General features: G+C 46.7%; 2 protein-coding genes across 2 annotated transcripts; one reads left to right on the forward strand and one right to left on the reverse strand.

Moving 5' to 3' along the window:
- Positions 1-1661: 1661 nt before the first annotated feature.
- On the reverse strand, positions 1662-3932 carry LOC127309044 (phytochrome-interacting ankyrin-repeat protein 2). Its single transcript, XM_051340026.2, has 3 exons — positions 3328-3932; positions 2578-2749; positions 1662-2210 (listed from the first exon to the last, which is right to left on the reverse strand). Exons 1-3 carry the CDS (start codon positions 3442-3444, stop codon positions 1999-2001), a joined length of 501 nt encoding a protein of 166 aa, XP_051195986.1. The 5' UTR covers positions 3445-3932; the 3' UTR covers positions 1662-1998.
- Positions 3933-5906: 1974 nt separating this feature from the next.
- Positions 5907-8266, forward strand: LOC127310916 (protein ENHANCED DISEASE RESISTANCE 2-like). Its single transcript, XM_051341531.1, has 10 exons — positions 5907-5989; positions 6085-6291; positions 6408-6447; positions 6555-6700; positions 6777-6878; positions 7026-7070; positions 7189-7329; positions 7413-7508; positions 7639-7740; positions 7824-8266. Exons 2-10 carry the CDS (start codon positions 6151-6153, stop codon positions 8001-8003), a joined length of 993 nt encoding a protein of 330 aa, XP_051197491.1. The 5' UTR covers positions 5907-5989; positions 6085-6150; the 3' UTR covers positions 8004-8266.
- The last annotated feature ends 11523 nt before the right edge of the window (positions 8267-19789 follow it).

The following is a 19789-nucleotide window of genomic DNA, read 5'->3' on the forward strand; positions in this document are numbered from 1 at the left end:
ACCTACTTATTTCCATCTTAGAAGCAAACACTTGTGTCAACTGTGCATTGATTCTTACATACTTGCTTATTGCACTCATCATATTACTTTGTGTTGACAATTATCCATGAGATATGCATGTTGAAAGTTGAAAGCAATTGTTGAAACTTAATCCTCCTTTGTGTTGCTTCAATGCCTTTTACTTTGAATCTATTGCTTTATGGGTTAACTCTTATGCAAGACTTTTTGATGCTTGTCTTGAAAGTACCATTCATGAAAAGTTTTGCTATATGTTATCTATTTGTTAGGAAACTATAGATCGTTGCCTTGAGTCACTTTATTCATCTCATATTCTTTTTATCGTTTACCTACTCGAGGACGAGTAGGAACTAAGCTTGGGGATGCTTGATACGTCTCCAACGTATCTATAATTTTTGATGTTCCATGCTAGTTTTATGACAATACCTACATGTTTTGCTCACACTTTATAATGATTTTATGCATTTTTCGGAACTAACATATTAACAAGATGCCACAGTGCCAGTTTCTGTTTTCTGCTCCTCCAGTCTCGGGCGGAGGGGAAAGCTTTGGGTCAGCTCTTCCAGTCAACAGTCAACATATTTCGAAAGCAACGGTCAAGTCAAAACCACCACGGCTCCCTAGCCGTCACCGGTAACGAAAGGCCTCTGACCAGACGGCAACCCTCCTGTCCGAGCGTCTGCGAGGGGTTTCAAACTAGAGGGAGGAAAAAACTGAGAAAAAGTTAAAAGGCTGGGGAAAACTAAGTACAACTAACGAACCAGAGGCACGGGAACAACAAAAAAAACCCTACCTTCAAATACCCAACACACTCATGAACGCCCCATGTTCAAGCGACTCGAACAACATCCTCTTTTACTGTTATATGTGTCTTTGGTCGATAACTGCTCTGTCTCTGTTCTAACTTGTGCATGGCAATGGATCGGATTGGTGTCAGCCGTAGGCGTGCGGTCACGATGCGTGCTCGGGCAAGCATTCCTTGCTTCCTCAGTAATTACTAATTAGTGTACTCTGCAGTTGAACCGGTTCAAATCTATGCAGTTGTTACACGTGCACGTGATAATTTTTGTCGCATGTGTAAAAAAGATAGAAAAAAGTCTCAAGAAATAAACTATTTTAGTACTATTTTTTTTTACACAGAACACAAAATATGACTTTTTTCACTAAGGCTGGTCATAGTGGTAAGTATCATGTAACAGTATCATGCATATGATACACATTTTTATAGTGGTTAGTACCATGAAGTAGAATCATATTCATGCTATATTTATTGCTTTTTAGAATTTAAATGCAAATTTGCGCACAAGATTTATTTGGCATTAACTTTTCATGCACTATAACATACCTATGCTACTCTAATCTTCTCTCTCCTTTTTAAGTAGCTATCACATCAGTATTTTTGTGGAACCAACATACCTATGCTACTCTAATCTTCTCTCTCCCTTTTTAAGTAGCTATCACATCAGTATTTTTGTGGAACCAATGTGCAAGATCCTAGCCACCTAAAGCAAATTTCCAAGCATGTAACTTGTATACACGAGATATTTTTTAAAATATTTTTTAATATTTCTAAATATGTTAGAAATGCATTTCAAATAAATGGTGCAGAAACACCTTTTCCCAGCCAGTGATGCTTCTTAAGCTTCCCAGAAAATACAATCAATAATAATAAAATAATACTAATGGTAGGTTCAACACCATTTGATTTACAAGCACATTGCGAACAATGTTGTTATTTCATACAGATGTTCCGATGCACTGCAGCCTGGCATCAATTGCATATAAAGACACAAAGCAAACTACAAAGCAGCAACAGATAAACACACACCGTGTTACTGTGGAATACATTACAATACCAATGCAGCCCTGCAAAATACTATTGCACACATATCTTTTGAGGTTCCACATGAAAGGATGGAAATATTTTTTTCAGGAGTAAATACTCTTTTAAAACAATGAAGCACTGGCTCTTGAGTATCTCTAGTTCTCCGAGCTGAAGGAAGCCTCGCCGCTAGAGTCACTCTCGTCCTGCATGCGCTTCATCTCGTAGGCCCACTCTAGCCCAGAGCAGTAGTGGAGGGGAGGGTTGAACCTGTGGTCGTTCAGGTCAGGGGGCAGGAATGCGCCATTCTCAATCAGGAACCTGACCACCCTCTTGTTCCTTTCCTTGGCAGCAATGTGGAGAGGAGTCCCTGAATTGTATGAAGATGGAATTTTAGTACTCCCTCCGATCCATATTACTTGATGCTAACATAGATGTATCTAGGCATGCACGTCATTAGCGTATTTGAAAAGAGAGAACAATTACAGTCTGCAAGCAAGCTACAAGTAAACCTCACCCACATAGCTAGTAATGAAACAAGGAGCCCACATGGACTGCAAAAAGTTAGCCACTATTAACAGATAGTTAAGCAAATGCATTGCTATTAACAGTGGAAACCCAAAACAACAGATACATAATACTATGAACAATACGATAAGCTCGTTTAGAAAGGTGGGACTGAAGGAGGAACGACCAGCATTAAAAATAAAAACCGAGACAGATGCAGGTAATCTTACAGCCACAAGCTCCTTTTGTGCGAGCATCGATATTAGCGCCGCGCTCCAGCAGTTCATCCATGACTTTGACATGCCCGCCCTGCGCGGCAAGGTGCAGCGGAGTAGCACCAGGGGACTTTGGCCCCCATGCGGGCGCATTGACATCCATCCCTTCTTTCAGGAGACGTCTCACCTAAGGAGAAGGGCGAACATGTTATTTCGGGAGCTTTGATTGCTAAGAAAATAAAGACTGCACGCGCGCTTAAGTTGTCCATGACAAATGGCTTAGGATAAGTAAAACCGTATTTTCCGATTTGTAAATGAATCTAGCTGGAGATGTGATTCCAAGAATAACATGCCCAAGGTGCATGACTCAAAATCTAACAATTTGAGTGGTTTGTAGTTAAAATGTACACATGACTTTGGCAAAGCTGGATGCAGAACATGAATTCAGACGCCATCATAAAAGAATGAACGAATGGCTTCCTTATGCATGCATGGATTAATATTAAAAAAACAGCTATGGTATATGCGAAATGATCCTGCTCCGATGCAGCAGCTGCGGTGTTTTCTCGATTGTTCACATGTGTTTGTGCCTTGGTAATCTTAGCTGCAATTGTTTCCTGTTCTAAACCAGCTATTTCGATCTCCTACAGGAACCGTCATCTGCAAGCGTTGACATCATCGCCTAAACATACTACTAGTTCTGTAGCAAGAAATTTCAATGTGAAAAAAATAGTACGAGACAAGGCAAGCAGCAGACGTACGTACCTCCTTGAGGTTGCCCTTGCGCGCGGCGACGTGGAGCTGGTTCCAGCCGCGGTCGTCGGCGTCGTCGCCGGCGGTCCGCACCCGGGCCATGCTGAGCGAGCTGCGAAACTCCACCATACTCTATGTACTCTGTCCACACAGATCCAAACTTTAACCAACGAGACGGGGAGACGAGCAACCGAATCGGATCGAGTCAAACGGGGAGGGGGAGGAGCCGATTAGGGGAAGCGAACCGGGAGGAATCTGAGAGAGGAGAAAACGAGGAGGGGGGGGGGGGAGGATTTAGCGGGAGTAGTTGCCCATGCCGACGGGTGCGAAGGGATTGAGTCCGGGGCCGAGCGCGCGGAGGTTCTTGTGGAGCATCGGCGACGAGGAAGACGACGACGGCGAGGGGCGGCGCACCATAGTATGTCGGATCAATCTAGAAACGGTGGATCTGAGGGGCAGATCAGAGGAAGGTGAAGAAGGCGGAGTTGGGGATCATATCCTTGGGATCGGATTGATTTGTGGAGGACGATGAGACGAGGAGGAGCAAACCCTAGGAAGACAAAGAAAGAAGGAAATCCAAATCCAATCCCCTCTATCTCTCTGACTGACTCTCTCTCCTGCGCTCCCCCTGTTTTATACGTACCAAAAAAAAGAGAATATTATCGCCTTTTCTTTGTAGCCCAGGCCTGCAATGGCCCACGTAAGCCCATCGATCCTGTCGGCAAGACCATCCTCCTCCTCCTCCTCCTCCTCCTCCTCCTTCCCCAACCCCATCGATCCACCCATCCATCCCAGGAACGATCGACGCCCGCCCGCCCGCCCGCCATGGTAGTGATCATTTCCGGGGATTTCACAATTTGCGAGCCATTCCTAATCTAATACTCATGCCTCTAATCTTCACTTGCCGCCAGGGCTGCGCGGATACTCTTCACAAACAGATGACGAATGCCATATAACCAACCCGAAAGGATTCCTGTGATGGAATGGAGCAAGACATGGTTGATCCAGCGTTGCCGAAAAACCAGAAGCACCATGAAATGGAGTCCAATGTTAGACCAGCACATGGAGGGCAAACGGATGAGGAGAGCACGTCGGTAGTCGACCAACAGTCCGACGAGGACGACGACTTTCGAGATCCCCAAGCTAACATAGAGGTTATTATTACGTACCACACTATGAACAACCAGTTCATGGTCACTTTATCTCCATAAATCTTTACATGTTCTCTGATTTGCTTCATAAAATACTTCTTCTTTCAAAACTAATGTTTTTACATGAAGACCGCAACAAATCTGACAGTGATGCTAAGCGTACAGATTTGATCCCCTCCAAAAAAAATCATGCTATTCTTGTTTTCTTCAGATACTTTCATAGATGTTCATCTCTACGAAGACATGAGCAACCTATCGTTACCGTCGGACACCGATAGCGAGGGGAAGCCACCGGAATGACAGCATTGGTGGGATAGATCTGCCACGCCGAGCAGCTCTAGCTCCCCACCAACGGACGGGGAGGAGGAGGAGGAGGCGGAGGCCGTCGCCGAGGACGGCCAGGATGAGGAGGGGGACACCGTCGCCGAGGACGACCATGACAAGGAGGAAAAGGAAGAGGATTCAGATGCAAGGTGGACACGGCTGAAGACGGAGGAGGCGGCCGAGGAGGCAGCGGTGGCAAGGAAGGAGGCAAGGGCTCGGGCGAGGACGCATGCGCATCATACGTTCACGGACGACGATGAAGACCCCGATGACCACTCGTCGGAGGGGGACTCAAGCTCGTCGGCCACGTCGACCGCCAGTACCTCTTCCCAGGAAGTGACGAGCAGGAAGCGCGTCCGTGAGGATGACGAGGCGGGGAGTTAGTTTAAACCTAGCAACTTGTAATTTGTATGCTTAATTGTCACAGTTTGTATATTTAATGTGTTCGAACATTTTTTGACCATGCGGATACAAATGTGAATAATGTTCGGAGTTTATATGTTGCACATGCCGGCCTCGTCGGACGAAATGCGTCGGGCCACTAGGGTTGCCCCCGACGCAAATGGACATTTCGTGCATAGCGACCATTTTGACTTCCGCTGGCCGACGCAAACGGACGCGTGCGGACAGTTTGAGCGTCCGAAATCCGTCGGCCTGTTGAAGATTCCCTAAGGGAATTTCCAACGGGGCGACCTACGGTCGCTCAGCGATCATTTGCATCCGCATGATCAAAAATGCATCTGAGACCAAGGCCAACGGCCCTATGCATAGTAACCAGGCTGTCCGCGGAGATGCAAATCTAGCTCAAATATGCACCTCGGATGTGTCTTCGCGGATGCCGAGTGTCCGCTCGCGTTTGGCGGATGTTTTGTTGGGCCCGACTGGCAGTGACCCATGCTCGATGCGTCTTCTCAGCTGCGCCAGTACTGGCACCGAAGCGTTGCTTCGGCAGCCTATGACACGTTAGAAAATAGAAAATATTGTGCTTTAAACTATATGGGTTGGGCCGCTGGAGGCAATCCCAAGCGTAAACGGCTATTTCCGCGTCCGCGAGGCGACGCAAACGGATGCGCGCATACAATGCCCAGGCCTGCAATGGCCCACGTAAGCCCATCGATCCTGTTCGCAAAACCATCCTCCTCCTCCTCTCCTTCCCCAGCCCCATCGATCGACCGATCCCAGGGACGACGCCCGCCATGGTAGTGATCATTTTTCGGGGGATTTCTCAATTTGCGAGCATAGCCCACCGAATTGCATTCTAATACTTATGGCTCTAATTCCCACTTGCCGCCAGGGCTGCGCGGATACATTTCACAAACAGATGATGAATGCCATGTAACCCCCAGGGATTCCGCCAGTGATGGAAGACATGGTTGATCATGAGATGGAATCCAATGTCAAACCAGCACATGGAGGGCAAACGGATGACGAGAGCACGTCGGTAGTCCACGAAGAGTCGGACGAGGACGAGGAGTTTCGAGATCCCCAAGCTAACATAGAGGTTACCTCGTACCACACCATGAACAATCAGTTCATGATCACTTTACCTCCTCAAATTTGCACATGTTCTCTCATTTGCTTCATAATAAATGTTTTTCAAAATCAATGTTTTTACAGGAAGACTGCAACAATTCTGACAGTGATGCTAAGGGTACAGGTATGATCCCCTCCAAAATAAAAAAATCATGTTATTTATGTTTTCTTCTGATGCTTTGATAGATGTTACTTATGTGTTCTCTAACGGCGATAGCTTCTCCGTGGCAGAAGAACCACCGGAGAAAATGGATCTGTCCTGCTTTTCGGGCATCCTGCACCGTGACCCGGATGAACAGAGCCGCTGCTGCTGGACGATACCCGACAGCACGCTCTTCAAAGTCCGGAGCAAGAACTTCCCTACCGATAAATCAAAGGTCCAAATCTCCCATCCTATGCTTACTAGTTTATTTATGGAGCATGTTAGATAAAGAACTCACGTTTAAGTTACAGATACCTGCACCGAGTTATCTCATGGAGCTTGCGGCGATTGACTGGTTTAAGGACACCAAACGCATGGATAATGTTGGCAGGCAGAAAGGTTGTGTTGCTCAGGTAAACTTGATAATTTACAAGAGAAAATATCTAGTTAACTTTGTGAATCTTAGTATGAGAAGAAAACTGTTGTTTCTGTCTGAAGTGCAAGAGAATAAAATTGAGGCCTCGTTCATACTTCCATTGCTCATGTTACCGGCTTTGCAGGTTGCTGCCGAGAAAGGGATGCACACGTTTGTTGTCAACATACAGGTAAGTTATTCTTAAAAGATTTTTCTTGGTAATATTATTTTCATGCCGGTGAAGACCTCTGTCAAAAACTTCTTTCCAAAACCATACATTTTTGGTGAAGTTAATTATCCTGTCGCAGATTCCGGGACCAATTCATTACAGCCTAGTGATGTATTTCGTCACAAATACCTTGGAAGAAGGATCGTTGCTGCAACGCTTCTTCGATGGGGATGATGAATTCCGCAATAGCAGACTGAAGCTTATGCCGGGAGTTCCAAAGGTCTGTTTCCAGAAACATCTGCGACTATTATGTTGTACTCTTCAACTCCCCTTTGCCTCAACAAATGATAAAAACGTCTCCAGGGCTCTTGGATAGTGCGGCAGAGTGTCGGAAGTTCCTCTTGTATATTGGGGAAGGCCGTCGATTGCACTTACGTGCGTGGTCCGAGGTACTTGGAAGTAAGTCATGTGTTTTTTCTCAATCTCATGTTAATAGCAATAGGATGACCTCCAGAACAATGAGCACTCATGAAAGTTATTATTTCCAATTTTTAACATGTAGTGTGTCTTTATCGGGTTTTTTCTGCAGGTGGATGTTGACATCGGTTCTTCTGCGGTGGCCAATGGAGTTTTGGGCCTGGTGTTTGGTGTTGTCACAACATTAGTAGTTGACATGGCTTTCCTAATACAGGTAAGGGCACCCAAATGCTAATGCTGAACCCTAAGTCCACTGAAAAACAGAAAATATAGTCCGATCATACTTTGTTCGTGCAGGCGATCACGTACGACGAGCTTCCGGAGCAGGTGATCGGAGCAGCTCGGCTGGCCCACGTCGAACCGGCGGCAGCAATAGTTCCTGACCTCGACAATAACAGTGATAGTAAAGATAGCAGCAATGACGACAACAACAATAACACTTCCTCAGAGGATGACAAGTCCAAGAAAACCAACTGATTTTTCTTTTCTTCGCGCACAGATTATTTGATTCTTCTCTTTACCCTCTTCCATTAGTCAGCTCAAGCACTGCATCAACTTGCAGCCTTGGCTTGAGTTCCGAACTTGAGACAAGTATTAATTTTTACATTTCATTTTTCCACTTCAGTTGTTGATTTATGGAAGCAACTGGATGTAGATTACATGCTCGCACAATACAGATTGATGAATACGGCCTGCTGTATTACACAGTATATATTTGAGACGGTATTAAATTTTTTTCATTCTTATTTATTACACAGTATATATTTGCATGTATATTGCACGATCCCAAAATCCCGATAGATGAATACACTTCACTTCACTGTATTACACATCATATATTACTATATATCCAATAGTTGATATTCAAATGAGTATGGTACATTTATCAGGTTACCGTTGGTACTTATGCGTATGTTGTTTCTCAAAGCAAAGAGACCATTTTGTTTGTTTCGTGAGTTTAATTAACAATGTAATATTCATGCCCAACTGCTATGATGCCGTATTTTGTGGATTTGGTCCCATGATTGTACAATCATGGTCTTCCCCTCTTTTGGAGAGACGCCCGGTTCAAATTCAGAACAGAGAGGAGAGGAGAGTGGGCGCACTTGGATGCCCAAAATAGACATCACAAAATTCGATGGAACCAATGTGAGAATTTGGGACAAAACTTGCAATACATTTTTTTCAATTGTATCACACAGCTGGAGGGTTCAAGGTGTCCCCTGCTATTATGTAGATGCGGGACAGTGCTGCACAGTGGTATCATGCATATAAGTTAGTCACTCCATCAATCTCAAAAAAAAAAAAAAGTTAGTCACTCCATGGCACAATTGGTCCACATTTAGTGCAGATGTGATTCAGAAATTTGAAGGAAATGCTCAGAGGGACAAGGCTAGGGAACCGCTTAATCTGGAAGCAACCCCGCTATGTTGATGAATATAATATATTTTAGGCATATTGGTGTACTAGATCAGGCTGTATGATCCACATGTTGGAGGAATAACGCTTGTGCAACAATTCATACGGGGACTGAGTTGAGAGCTATTGTTGAGGTACATTTACCTCACAGTATTGCACGGATACGGGGCAGAGAGGCCGTGTCCGTGTCGGATACCGTATCCGATACGGATACAGCCCGGATACCGTATTCCTACGATTTTTGACGTATCGCTAAATTAACGAATTAAAAATAATTGGTGATAAATCGGATATCTATTCCGATACGGTTTGGACACATGTTCGATACGGCCTAGCCCAGATAAAAATTCATAACCTCTTCTGTAACCCTCCCCTCACTAGTTCCCACCCTCCCCCGAGACCCCGACACAGCCGCCGCCTCCCTCTTGTGGCGGCACCACTAGATCTGCACCCAGCAGCAGGTGGCGACCTAGCCAGCGGAGACCTGACAACTTTTCCACCTCAACACAGGAGCCAAGAAGTAGCAGCTCGCCACCTCGCCGGTGGGAAGCAGGAAGCAGTAGTTCGCCGCCCCACTAGCGGTAAGCAGACAAGCGGCAGCTTGACTGGCGACTGCAGCAAGCAGCCGATTTTGGCAGGCAGCAACCAGCAAGCCAGGAGCAAGTGTCGTCGTGGTGAACAGACAGATGCCATAGGATGGCTAAGGTTGGGGCCGAATGTGCGCTAGAGGATTCGGGGGAGGGTTTCCGGAAGGGTAGCCGGTTACTTTCCTATGAAGAACTTGGCCTTGGCCAGAGGTAGAAGAAGAAGAACACTCAAACTACTTCTCCCTCAGATCTTTCTATTCCTTGATCACAAGTGGTTACAAGTTTCTGGTTACACGCAATCTCCTAGGGCCTAGATGTTCACCCGTGCAAGGGTGTGCCCCCTCTCCTTATATAGGGGAGAGGGTGGCTTACAGGGGAAGAAACCCTAGGAAACCCTAATGGCATCTTTGAACAGACAAACTACTTTTACAAAGTAACTTTAATCATAAATGGCGGCGCCGGTATCTTTAATCAGGGAGGCTGACGTCCTGCGGCTGCTTTTGGCGTCACCCTCCTCTTTGGCGCCAGGGCTTCGTTTAAAGTTGCTTTGCTTAGCTCATCCTTGTCCTCTAGCTCTGGAGAGAATCTTTGACCAGCCTTGCCGACATGCTCTTCTTACCGGTAGCCCGGTGTCTTCTTAGCCGGTGCCGGCATACCCCTCCTGGGATACCGGCACGATTTACTTCGCACAGAGCCACCTCTTGTTAGCCGGAGCAACCTTTAAACCGGTATCTTGATGGCTCAAACCATCCGGTTTGGCATGCCTTTGGCATACCGGGGGCCATCCCCCCAACATTAGTCCCCGAAGCTGGTATAGTCCGGTGGATCCTATCCAACGGACCATGCTAGGTTCCCTTACATTCACGATACCGGTTTAAACCTTCCGGCAAGCAGTTTAAACCTTGCGGCTTCTCTGCCGATCTCAAATTTAGCATAGTCCAGCGGATTCTATCCGACGGACCACGCCAGGTCCTCATCCTGAACGTACCGGATTAATCTTTCCGGTTTCCATTTAAACTCATCCGGTTCCTCGCCAAATCTTTCCGGTAGCTTCGTCATTAAGACTTTCCTCGACGAAGTCGAGAATTTCTCGGGTACAGTGCCTGCCAGGGACATGCGCAACTGTACCTGACGCGCCAGTGTCAGGGGTCACTTCCCTTCGGCTTCTGCGCTCTTATTAAATGCGGCGTACCGAATCCTCGCGCCACGTGGCGGCCCACGGGGCGAACCGCCGCGGCCCAACGGTTGCCAGCCCACTAACTCTTTCTCCTATAAAAGGGGGAACTGCTCCTTCTTCCTCCTTTCTTCGTCTTCTCAAGTTCTTTGCGCACACAGAGCTCTAGCTCTCTTGCGCCCTTCGCCGTTTCCGCCCATTGCCTAAGCTCCGCCGGCCGGCGAACTAGCGCCGCTGCTCCGCCGAACCTCGCCAAGCCTTGCTGCGTGGAGAGTAGCTGCTGCGCACCTGCTGTGGCCGCCGCATTCGTGCTCTGACAGCCTCTTTTTCGCTTCCTCGTCGCCGGACTTCTCCAGCAACCACGGGCTCACCGCTCCGCCGGCGACCTTCTCTCTCAGCGTCTCCGCCGCCTCAGGTTAGGTTAGATTCGCCTTTACCCATTTCTTCTTTGCTTTTCAGATCTTGGGCCGGTAGGATATTTATCTTTTCTTTTCCTTTGTTTTTTCTCTTACTCGTAGATCTTCGCGAGCGGGTAGATCTGGGGAAAACTGTTTTTCCGGGTAGATTTGCATGTCTAGTGAAGAGTATCTTTCCGAGTCCTCCTCCAGTAGCCAACAAACCGAATCATCCGGCGGGCTAAGCGCTGAACTTGCCCGGATGGAAACCGAGACCGGCAAGGATCAAGAGGCCGGCAGCTCTAGCCAAGCCCCCGGAATAGGTCTTTCCGGTATCACACGCGGAGCCTGGAGAGGCTCCGACGTCACGCAGCACGAAATCGACTGGCTCTACCGGTCAAGAAGGATACCGGAAGGAGTATCCTGCCGGCTTCCCGATGACGAAATCGAACCGGTACTCAGACCCGGTGAGTACGTCGTGTTTCTTGCCCATTTTGAGCGTGGCTTCGGCCTTCCTGCCTCTGACTTCTTCTGCCAATTTCTTGATTTTTACGAACTTCAGCCTCACCACCTTCCCGGCAACGCCGTTTTCTATCTTTCTTGCTACGCCACCTTCATGGAAGCCTACATCGGCATCCGCCCCACTCGCGAGACCTTCGCTCGCTTATTCTCTCTTAGGATCAACTCCGTTCAGGGCAAGGACATTCCCAAGCCCAAACCCCCCCTACAATGCGGGTCTTGTATCATCGGCTCCCGCCAAGGGAGCCCTTTCTTTAAATTCACCGGTCTCGAGTCATGCCGGTTGTGGCAAGAGACCTTCTTCTACGTAAAGAACGAGGGCGCCGCTGATCTTATCAATCTACCGGCTTTCAATCCGGCACCGCCCAGCAAGATCAACTGGAACTACTCTCCCGGGGTGGCTCATATTGAGACGAACCGGGTAGTACGCTTCATGGAGAAGCTGATGAAGGAGACCAACATCTGCTCTGACGATATCATCCGCGCATTCATTTCACGCCGGGTGCTTCCTCTTAAGCGTCGGGCTCACAAGATGAGCGAGATGTACGGTCCTGGCGATCCCACGAAGATCACCGGCCTCCCTCTTAGCAAGAAGGACGTAGTCTTCAAGGCTAGGCAGATCTGCCAGACTGCCATGTCGGTTGACTGGGAGTGGGGCTTCCTGCCTCTTAGCTCCACCAACCCTCCAACTGAGGAAGTAAGAGATTGTGCAACCCGGGTTCTTGTACCGGTAACTTTTATGTTGTGACTAACTTGTTTTTCATACGTCTTCAGGCCAAGGACCGCTTCCCCCGCATCGAAGCGGATCGGCGAGGCCCTTGCCGGAAGCGCCCTCTGGACCGGGTGGACCCTGACCCATACGTTCATTGGTCTGACCTCAAGATGGGCCGGACTCACACCTCGCGCCCCGGTAACTTCTCATCTGAGGCTCCTGGCTCCGTCGACGACCTCCCTGTGCTTGAGGTAGCTTTCTTTTCATGTCTCTCATACTTTATCGTTATTCCTCCTCTGTAGATGCCCGCTCAGCCAGCACCCAACCACAGGTCCATGAGCACGTTGCTCCCTTGGACGCCGAGGCCGGAGACGAGTTTGTGGAGAAACTCGCCCCCCAGGGCAAGAAGAACAAGGCCCCGGCACCTGATGCCGGCACAAGCCAATCTCCTCCCCCCAAACGCTTCCGGACGGAAGTCCTTGCGGGGAAAGAGACGAGCAAGAGGCGCTACAAGGGCAAGCAGATGCCGGTAGCATCTGGGTAAGACTTTTGCTTCTCTTCGCTTGTTTGGTTCTTTTCCACTTTTCCTTCCGGTTGCTTTTTTCAACCTTTCTCTTTTTCTTGTTCAGCCCTGCGCTCAAGCTTGGCCCAAGGCCTGAGAGCTCTGAGGGAACCGTAAGGACCTCATCTCTTTCTCACCCAAGCCCGGCACCGTCTGGTGCCGGCAACGCTTCTGCCTCCCCTCTGGGAGGCACCTCAAGTTCGGGGCGCGCGGCCCCTACACCTCCAAAACACCGCGCGGAGGAGGAGCATGTCTCCCCTCCTGGAAAACAGGATACCGGCGCCAGCAACACCGGCGCCGACTCCGAAGCTGCCGGGAGGGCGGAACCTCTGGTTCCTCCCGTCCCCAAAAAGAAGAAGAAGAAGACCGCTGAGTCTTCTCCCTCCAAGCCGGTGCCGCCGCCGGAAGCTCCCAGCGCCAAGCCAACCGGGGCCACGCCTACGCCGCCGCCCGAAACTGTCAAGATCACCGAGGAGAAGGCCATGGCTTCCGGTACCTCCTCCGCCGACCCGCAGCAAGTGACGCTGCATGCCGGCCGCGCCGCTGTCACAGCCGGAGGCAAACCTTCCGGCGTCCTGGGCCGGATCGCTGAACTGAAGCGCGGAGGCCGCGATCTGGGGCCCTTGCTCCCCTATGCTGAAAGGTGGAACGCTGCGGATGTGTCCGCAGCTACACGCGGCCTGGGAAAGGACCGGCTCCCGGCGCTGGACCCGTCTGGCCCTCGTTGCACGGAGGAGCACTTCATGCGGCTTCGGCGCGCCGTGAAGGAGCTGGACAATGCATGGCATGATGCCACCAACAATGTTGTGGTAAGTTTCTGCAAACTCTTTCCAATTTTTCAATTCATGCCGGTTTCTTTCTTTCCGGATCTTGTCTATCTTTCCAGTCCCCGAGTTTTGTGTTGAGAGCGCAGCTCTTAGCGCAAAACTTAAGTAGAAACTCAAAAAACCGGCGTGCCTAGTCCCCGAGTTTCGGGTTGAGAACGCAGCTCTTAGCGCGAAACTTAGGTAGAAACTCAAAAAACCGGCACGCCCAGTCCCGAGTTTCGGGTTAAGAACGCAGCTCTTAGCGCGAAACTTAGGTAGAAACTCAAAAAACCGGCGTGCCCAGTCCCGAGTTTCGGGTTAAGAACGCAGCTCTTAGCGCGAAACTTAGGTAGAAACTCAAAAAACCGGCATGCCCAGTCCCCGAGTTTCGGGTTTAGGACGCAGCTCTTAGCGCGAAACTTAGGTGATAGCCTAGAGAAACCGGCTTCATTTTTCTAACATCTTTTCTTGAACAGAGCACGGCCGACACCCGGAAGCACCTCTTTGAGGAGCTTCTGTGGGAGCACCGGGATCTTACTGAAGCGCACAGCAAGTGCCAAGGTGAGCTTCTGTGCCTCCGGCATCTTTTTACCGAAAGGTTTTCCTTCTTAGCACTTATAACTTTTCTGCTTAACAGCCATCCCGGAAGCTTCCGTCGAAGCCCTCAAGGCTCAGGTCGCCACGCTCCAAGGTACCGTTACTTCTTTTCCGGTTAACTTGTTTATTCTTCATTTTACCAACTGCAACTTTGTTGACACCTTCTTTCCGGGCTCTAGGTGAAAAAGAACAGCTCATCCGGCAGCACCGCGAGGCACTGGATGCCCAGGAGACTTACTCCAGTGGGTTAAAGGAGCAGCTGACCCAGCTCGGGCTAAAGCACAACGAGGCGATGAAGGTCGCCCAAACCGCCGCTGAAGCTAGGCTCAACGAGGCCCTGGAGGATGCCAACAACTCCACCGTGGTGCTGCGGACGGAGCTAGAGGAGGTAGCCAAGGCGCGGTGATGACGCGTAAAGCACACGCTCGTTGGGAACCCCAAGTGGAAGGTGTGATGCGTACAGCAGCAAGTTTCCCTCAGTAAGAAACCAAGGTTTATCGAACCAGTAGGAGTCAAGAAGCACGTTGAAGGTTGATGGCGGCGGGATGTAGTGCGGCGCAACACCAGGGATTCCGGCGCCAACGTGGAACCTGCACAACACAACCAAAGTACTTTGCCCCAACGAAACAGTGAGGTTGTCAATCTCACCGGCTTGCTGTAACAAAGGATTAACCGTATTGTGTGGAAGATGATTGTTTGCAGAAAACAGTAGAACAAGTATTGTAGTAGATTGTATTTCAGTAAAGAGAATTGGACCGGGGTCCACAGTTCACTAGAGGTGTCTCTCCCATAAGACGAACAGCATGTTGGGTGAACAAATTACAGTTGGGCAATTGACAAATAAAGAGAGCATGACCATGCACATACATATCATGATGAGTATAGTGAGATTTAATTGGGCATTACGACAAAGTACATAGACCGCCATCCAATTGCATCTATGCCTAAAAAGTCCACCTTCAGGTTATCATCCGAACCCCCTCCAGTATTAAGTTGCTAACAACAGACAATTGCATTAAGTATTGCGCGTAATGTAACTAGTGACTACATCCTTGAACATAGCACTAATGTTTTATCCCTAGTGGCAACAGCACATCCATAACCTTAGAGGTTCTTGTCACCCCTCCAGATTCACGGAGACATGAACCCACTATCGAGCATAAATACTCCCTCTTGGAGTTACTAGCATCAACTTGGCCAGAGCATCTACTAATAACGGAGAGCATGCAAGATCATAAACAACACATAGATATAACTTTGATAATCAACATAACAAGTATTCTCTATTCATCGGATCCCAACAAACGCAACATATAGAATTACAGATAGATGATCTTGATCATGTTAGGCAGCTCACAAGATCCGACAATGATAGCACAATGGGGAGAAGACAACCATCTAGCTACTGCTATGGACCCATAGTCCAGGGGTAGACTACTCACACATCACACCGGAGGCGACCATGGCGGCGTAGAGTCCTCCGGGAGATGATTCCCCTCTCCGGCAGGGTGCCGGAGGCGATCTCTGGATCCCCGAGATGGGATCGGCGTTGGCGGCGTCTCTGGAAGGTTTTCCGTATCGTGGCTCTCGGATCGGGGGTTTCGTCACGGAGGCTTTAAGTAGGCGGAAGGGCAAGTCGGGAGGGGGCACAGGGGCCCCAGATGACAGTGGCGGCGCGGCCAAGGGGGCCGCGCCGCCCTAGGGTTTGGGCTCCTGTGGCCCCACTTCGTTTCGTCTTCGGACTTAGGAAGCTTCGTGGAAAAATAGGCCCCCGGGCGTTGATTTCGTCCAATTCCGAGAATATTTCCTTACTAGGATTTCTGAAACCAAAAACAGCAGTGAAAACAAGAATCGGCACTTCGGCATCTTGTTAATAGGTTAGTTCCGAGAAAATGCACGAATATGACATAAAGTGTGCATAAAACATGTAGATAACATCAATAATGTGGCATGGAACATAAGAAATTATCGATACGTTGGAGACGTATCAGCATCCCCAAGCTTAGTTACGCTCGTCCCGAGCAGGTAAAACGATAACACAGATAATTTCTGGAGTGACATGCCATCATAATCTTGATCATACTATTTGTAAAGCATATGTAGTGAATGCAGCGATCAAAACAATGTATATGACATGAGTAAACAAGTGAATCATAAAGCAAAGACTTTTCATGAATAGCACTTCAAGACAAGCATCAATAAGTCTTGCATAAGAGTTAACTCATAAAGCAATAATTCAAAGTAAAGGCATTGAAGCAACACAAAGAAGATTAAGTTTCAGCGGTTGCTTTCAACTTGTAACATGTATATCTCATGGATATTGTCAACATAGAGTAATATAATAAGTGCAATAAGCAAGTATGTAGGAATCAATGCACAGTTCACACAAGTGTTTGCTTCTTGAGGTGGAGAGAAATAGGTGAACTGACTCAACATTGAAAGTAAAAGAATGGTCCTCCATAGAGGAAAAGCATCGATTGCTATATTTGTGCTAGAGCTTTGATTTTGAAAACATGAAACAATTTTGTCAACGGTAGTAATAAAGCATATGCATCATGTAAATTTTATCTTATAAGTTGCAAGCCTCATGCATAGTGTACTAATAGTGCCCGCACCTTGTCCTAATTAGCTTGGACTACCGGATCATCACAATGCACATGTTTTTACCAAGTGCCACAAAGGGGTACCTCTATGCCGCCTGTACAAAGGTCTAAGGAGAAAGCTCGCATTGGATTTCTCGCTATTGATTATTCTTCAACTTAGACATCCATACCGGGACAACATAGACAACAGATAATGGACTCCTCTTTTATGCATAAGCATGTAACAACAATTAATAATTTTCTCATTTGAGATTGAGGATATATGTCCAAAACTGAAACTTCCACCATGGATCATGGCTTTAGTTAGCGGCCCAATGCTCTTCTCTAACAATATGCATGCTTAATCATAAGGTGGTAGATCTCTCTTACTTCAGACAAGACGAACATGCATAGCAACTCACATGAAATTCAACAAAGAGTAGTTGATGGCGTCCCCAGTGAACATGGTTATCGCACAACAAGCAACTTAATAAGAGATAAAGTGCATAATTACATATTCAATACCACAATAGTTTTTAAGCTATTTGTCCCATGAGCTATATATTGCAAAGGTGAATGATGGAATTTTAAAGGTAGCACTCAAGCAATTTACTTTGGAATGGCGGAAAATACCATGTAGTAGGTAGGTATGGTGGACACAAATGGCATAGTGGTTGGCTCAAGTATTTTGGATGCATGAGAAGTATTCCCTCTCGATACAAGGTTTAGGCTAGCAAGGCTTATTTGAAACAAACACAAGGATGAACCGGTGCAGCAAAACTCACATAAAAGACATATTGAAAACATTATAAGACTCTACACCGTCTTCCTTGTTGTTCAAACTCAATACTAGAAATTATCTAGACCTTAGAGAAACCAAATATGCAAACCAAATTTTAGCATGCTCTATGTATTTCTTCATTAATGGGTGCAAAGCATATGATGCAAGAGCTTAATCATGAGCACAACAATTGCCAAGTATCACATTACCCAAGACATTTATAGCAATTACTACATGTATCATTTTCAAATTCCAACCATATAACAATTTAACGAAGGAGAAACTTCGCCATGAATACTATGAGTAGAAACCAAGGACATACTTGTCCATATGCTACAGCGGAGCGTGTATCTCTCCCATAAAGTGAATGCTAGGATCCATTTTATTCAAACAAAACAAAAACAAAAACAAACCGACGCTCCAAGAAAAAGCACATAAGATGTGATGGAATAAAAATATAGTTTCAGGGGAGGAACCTGATAATGTTGTCGATGAAGAAGGGGATGCCTTGGGCATCCCCAAGCTTAGACGCTTGAGTCTTCTTGATATATGCAGGGGTGAACCACCGGGGCATCCCCAAGCTTAGAGCTTTCACTCTCCTTGATCATGTTGCATCATACTCCTCTCTTGATCCTTGAAAACTTCCTCCACACCAAACTCGAAACAACTCATTAGAGGGTTAGTGCACAATATAAATTAACATATTCAGAGGTGACACAATCATTCTTAACACTTCTGGACATTGCATAATGCTACTGGACATTAGTGGATCAAAGAAATTCATCCAACATAGTAAAAGAGGCAATGCGAAATAAAAGGCAGAATCTGTCAAAACAGAACAGTTCGTATTGACGAATTTTAAAATGGCACCAGACTTGCTCAAATGAAAATGCTCAAATTGAATGAAAGTTGCGTACATATCTGAGGATCATGCACGTAAATTGGATTAATTTTCTGAGCTACCTACAGGGAGGTGGACCCAGATTCGTGACAGCAAAGAAATCTGGAACTGCGCAGTAATCCAAATCTAGTACTTACTTTTCTATCAAAGGCTTAACTTGGCACAACAAAACACAAAACTAAGATAAGGAGAGGTTGCTACAGTAGTAAACAACTTCCAAGACACAAAATAAAAACAAAGTACTGTAGGTAAAAACATGGGTTGTCTCCCATAAGCGCTTTTCTTTAACGCCTTTCAGCTAGGCGCAGAAAGTGTGTATCAAGTATTATCGAAGGGTGGTGCATCGTTATCATGAGCTCCCCCATCCATAGTGGTACTAAGGGCTTTGTCAATTTTAGGCCTATAATAATACTTATTTGGTCTAGGCACTTTAGAGACATACATAAACTTTTGCTCCTTACCCACATAAGCTTTCTCCTTATATTTAAGAGAAGAAAATGTTGAACCCAAGGTTCCCATAGCCTTTTCAAGTTCATCAATCCTATCGATTTGATCATCATGGACAACACAAGTTCCTAGGATACTAATTCTTTCATCAATTCCTCCTAAGGATTTATCAAGTTCATCAGTTTTATCAAGTAACATTTCCAATTTAGCTTCAATACTTGGAAAATTTTTCTCTATGGTTTCCAATTTTTTCATAACATCTTCAAGAGAGATTTCAGTTTTAACTTTATCAACAGGGGGTATTCCAAATAAACTCTCAATAATGCAACTAGCTTCTAATGCAGGAGTACTTAAGAAGTCACCTTTTGCGAGACTATCAAGAACATATCTATTCCAGCTAGAGATACCAACATAAAAATTCCTGAGTAAAATAATGGTGGAGTGTTTCTTAGTGCATCTATTATGGGCATCACTAATTCTATACCAAGCATCTCTCAAGCATTCTCCCCCTCGTTGCTTAAACGTACGAACTTCAACTTCAGGATTACTCATTTTAGTAGTAGTAAATAAAGCAAACTAGATAAAGTAAATGCAAGTAACTAATTTTTTTTTGTTTTTGATATAGCAAACAAGATAGCAAGTAAAGTAAAACTAGCAACTAATTTTTTTTTGTATTTTGATTTAGTGCAGCAAATAAAGTAGTAAATAAAACTAAGCAAGACAAAAACAAAGTAAAGAGATTGAGAAGTGGAGACTCCCCTTGCAGCGTGTCTTGATCTCC

Source organism: Lolium perenne, chromosome 6 (genome assembly GCF_019359855.2).
Source record: "Lolium perenne isolate Kyuss_39 chromosome 6, Kyuss_2.0, whole genome shotgun sequence".
Taxonomy (NCBI): domain Eukaryota; kingdom Viridiplantae; phylum Streptophyta; class Magnoliopsida; order Poales; family Poaceae; genus Lolium; species Lolium perenne.